Source organism: Buceros rhinoceros, unplaced genomic scaffold (genome assembly GCF_000710305.1).
Source record: "Buceros rhinoceros silvestris isolate BGI_N320 unplaced genomic scaffold, ASM71030v1 scaffold16555, whole genome shotgun sequence".
Lineage (NCBI taxonomy): Eukaryota > Metazoa > Chordata > Aves > Bucerotiformes > Bucerotidae > Buceros > Buceros rhinoceros.
This window is the reverse complement of record NW_010414720.1, coordinates 3,030-6,838: the sequence shown is the minus strand read 5'-3', so window position 1 is coordinate 6,838 and position 3,809 is coordinate 3,030. Positions and strand designations below refer to the sequence as shown.

Here is a 3,809-nt window from a genome sequence, read left to right as displayed (position 1 = left end):
ACAGTTTTCTCTAACAGCACTTACAGAGGCAGGATTGACCTGTAGGACAGAAAAGTGGAAGGACTTTCTCTCTGGTGTCAATGTCTTAAGATTGCAAGAACCCCATCCAACACAGGAAATGGTGGTCCAATGTGAAAGTTACAGACTTCAGCTATGAACTTGTGAAGTTCTTCTGCGTTCATCTGAGATCTGTATTTGCACAGTACAAAAGAAGATAACATCTGTTTATACAAAGAATTTATTATATACATATTTACCTACAAAATATACAGCAGTCAAAAATAATGGATGGGCAGAGGACTTACTGGAAAAATGACAGGAGACACTTCTTAATGTCTCAGCGGACAGTTACATCAGCAGGCAGCCCTGGAAAGCCAGTCTGCCTTGCAATAGGAGTTACTGAAGTTGCAACAGCTTTGCAGTTTTATTCAATTAATCAATTAAAAAGGCACCTTGAACAACTTAAAACTCTTCACAATTTTAGCTATTCAAAAGTTACGCTGTACGTGTGTAACATCCACACCTTGTGTTTGACACTCTGAAGAACAAATCCTGTTACTTTATTGTGGTACTCTTGATAAATCTTTCTTCACCAAATCTGAAGTTACACATTTGCAGTACTAGTTTCATATTCACGCTATCACAGCAGTAAAATCCACTCAGAATGGTCACGTGGACTTAAGATACAGCACAACCTTACAATCGGGAAGATACAAGCATATTTAAAATATTAAAATCTTAAAATAACAGTGTCATGAACCAGATCAAGTGAGAAGCTACATACGACCACAATGAAAGTGCCTGTGCACTATATATACAATTTGACAAATGCGATCCTTGATAGATTTGCAACGTTCTTAGCCAGCAAGACCAGTTTCCTCCGGCACAAGCAGAGGGTCCATCTGCAAGCCTTTGAACCAGCTCCAAACAGAGTGAGCGAGAGACGAGGACAGCTGTTGTGAGTAAGTGTGCTCATAAAACATCACGGGAATGGCAAGTGTTCCTTTCAATACTGTTCGTGAGAACAAAAAAAATCCATACAGCAAATATTACTTCTTGTCCTGAAGGCTGGCAGCAATCTGCTATTTACAGTAGCTTACAAAGACAGATAACACAAACGAGGTGTGATTTTCAAGTGAACTTCATAGCCAATTAACATACTTGTACGTTCTGTTCTAGCTGAAGTAAAAAAGTGACATGAATACTGAAAAAAGAGGTAATCAGAAGTAGCAAAAGCACTGATAACATGATAACAAAGAATTTGGATAAATAGTCAAGAAAGTAATATTGCACACTTTCACTGTCAACCGTGTTAAGACTTTCACTCCCAGGCAGTGACAACCAGTCCTGTTTGGGTTTTTTTGCTGTCATACTACCTTAAAAAAGGTCATTTTTGGTTTCCATGGCAGTGAAAAAAAACCTGAAGACAGCCCTTATTGAACGTGAGGCCTAGGTTTCAAAATTAATTTTCCAGTCTGCAAGACAAAAAACAACATAGTTTAGACCCATAAAGTTGAGCCCAACAATTGCACTTCAAGTTCAATTGTACAAGCTCAGTTTAAAATAACACATAGAACAACAGGTATTCTACATTCCAGTTTTACAGACACACCAAATTGGTTAAGGCATACAAGTGCTGTTCAAAAAAAACAAAACAAAACAACCTGTGTGTGTGCCTTGTCTAATTATTTGCATTTCTTTTAAAAACAATGTTCGGGCAATGAATCACTAACACTTACATCATCACAGGACATATTATATTCTGCCAAAACAGTTCGACATCGGGCTGCTATACTGTGTGGATTGTGTCAAGGAAAGCAGCCAACACAGAACAAGCAACAACTGAGAAAGCGGTACTAGCATGGGCTTCAGTAAGAGCAGTAACCACACCACTGCTAACCTGGCAAACACGATCGAAGGATACATTGATGGTGCCACCACGCGTTTATGTATTCCAGCAAAGAACAAGCCTATTAGGGTAATACAGCTAATTGTGAAAAATGGGTGATTCCAAAGTGATGTGAAAAATGATACCTAGGAAAGAAATCAGATTAGTCCCACTATATACTTTCTAAAACATACAGAGAGTTGCTGCCTAGTTCACTTAATTTAAAAAAATTAATTTAAAGCCCCTAGCCATTTCTAAGTACTTGTGAACAATTCTTTAGATAACCATTCCAGCATTTTGGTAGGCATTGTCCCCGGACACACTCCACAGCAACGCCAGACAGCTTGAGAGCTTAACTAAAAACACCCTCCCAGTTTCATGGGAGAACCACCGTTAGCCTGTTGGATTTCAAGACTCTACAGCACTTGCCTGCAACCCCCAGCTACGAAACAGACGTGTTCGGGGTTTACCTTTTGTGTCTCCGGGTCTATTAACCAATTCCAAGCACCAGTTGCTGTGCAGACTGATACCACTATCAGAATCACTGATAAAGAAAAGAACAAGAGTCAAACAGTACACTTCACTCCTACTAAGAAGCATTTCTTTTTCAGCAGCAACTCTTGAACATTTATTTCTTTTACTTCTGAGGGAGAAAAAGCTTCTGCTTAGAAGACAGAAATGAAAATAACCCAAGAAACTTCTATGATGTGAAACCATAGAGATCCTGTACAAGTTTCTGGACAGGACAAACAGCTACCAAAATCTAAATTCAAGTCAAGTAAAAATATCCTGATGCTTTGAAGAAATGAAAGGCTCTAATAACACAGTTAGCAAAAACACAAGTTGGAAGACGGGAGTAGGAGTTGTACCAAATGTTCAGTATGCTGTTGGCGTTTACGCAGTCTGGGCAACAGAAAGGCAGCGCCACCGAACTGCAGCGCAGAACTAAAGCTGCTGTCCGGCCTGAGGCATTAGCACCAGCGACCCAGTGGCACGTCTAAGTGGCAGTATGCTCCCCACCCCAATCACCACAATTACATTCAAGGAAAGCTGACACAGAGCAAAAAACCCCCACAAAATGTAAAGAGGAGTCAGAAAGCACATTAGCATCAGCACATGAAGATTAACAAAAACCTCTGCACACCCCAAAGGGCTCAGGGAGAATGATCAACTCACTGTGAATAATGCTGGACACACGTTAGAGTAACACAAGATACTAGACTCATTTGGGGAGATGATACAAAGGGGTGGGGAACAGAGCTTGATGCAGAAAGAAAACAGAACAAATATAAAGGTACATAAAGCTCATATTCTATTGCACACCCATAAAGCCTTGCAGCTTTCACTGGATATTTGGCAGTTCAGAGCATTTTATGTGAAAGTTCTGTTTGCAAATAAAGTTTTTCACCAGGGGAAAGGAAAAAAGAAAAAACCCTAACAACAAAAGAAGTTACCAGCCTTTAGGATCATAGGAAAGAACCTGAAAAAACTCAAACATTCATGAAACTCTATGTTCAGGTTTGTAGGACTACTTCAATTTATTACCGAGTTGCATACTCCTTATTGATAGTACAAAATGGAAAACAGTATTTAAAAAGTAACCCTAACAAGTTTTCAAAAGAATGTTGGAAAAGGTCTATCAAAAACATAGAACTTCTCTATATAAACACCTTTTTCCCCAGGATAACAGGAGAAAAAGTTAATTATAATGGAGTATTTAACTCAATATTGAAGTAAAAATTTCCTCTTTTACATGAATTGCAAAACTAGGAAAGCAAGCTGTTAGGAAACAGAAGCTAGCTAGTGAACACAACGCTAGGAACGCAAACCTCATTTAAGTACGCTTAGAAGTTCCCAGTCCTTTTTTTTAAATCAGATCTGACCGTAAATAGCAATTCTGGAAGCCAAACCAAACGCATTC

General features: G+C 39.0%; 1 protein-coding gene across 1 annotated transcript in view; it reads right to left on the bottom strand.

The window, feature by feature from the left end:
* Nucleotides 1–221: 221 nt before the first annotated feature.
* CNEP1R1 (CTD nuclear envelope phosphatase 1 regulatory subunit 1) overlaps nucleotides 222–3,809 on the bottom strand; it is a gene marked incomplete at its 5' end in the record, with an annotated part of 4,591 nt that continues 1,003 nt past the window's right edge. Inside the window, 4 exons of the mRNA XM_010137183.1 lie at nucleotides 222–1,475; nucleotides 1,740–1,794; nucleotides 1,925–2,034; nucleotides 2,359–2,432. Of these exons, the coding sequence (XP_010135485.1) occupies nucleotides 1,434–1,475; nucleotides 1,740–1,794; nucleotides 1,925–2,034; nucleotides 2,359–2,432 (281 nt within the window). The remainder of the gene's footprint in view (nucleotides 1,476–1,739; nucleotides 1,795–1,924; nucleotides 2,035–2,358; nucleotides 2,433–3,809) is intronic.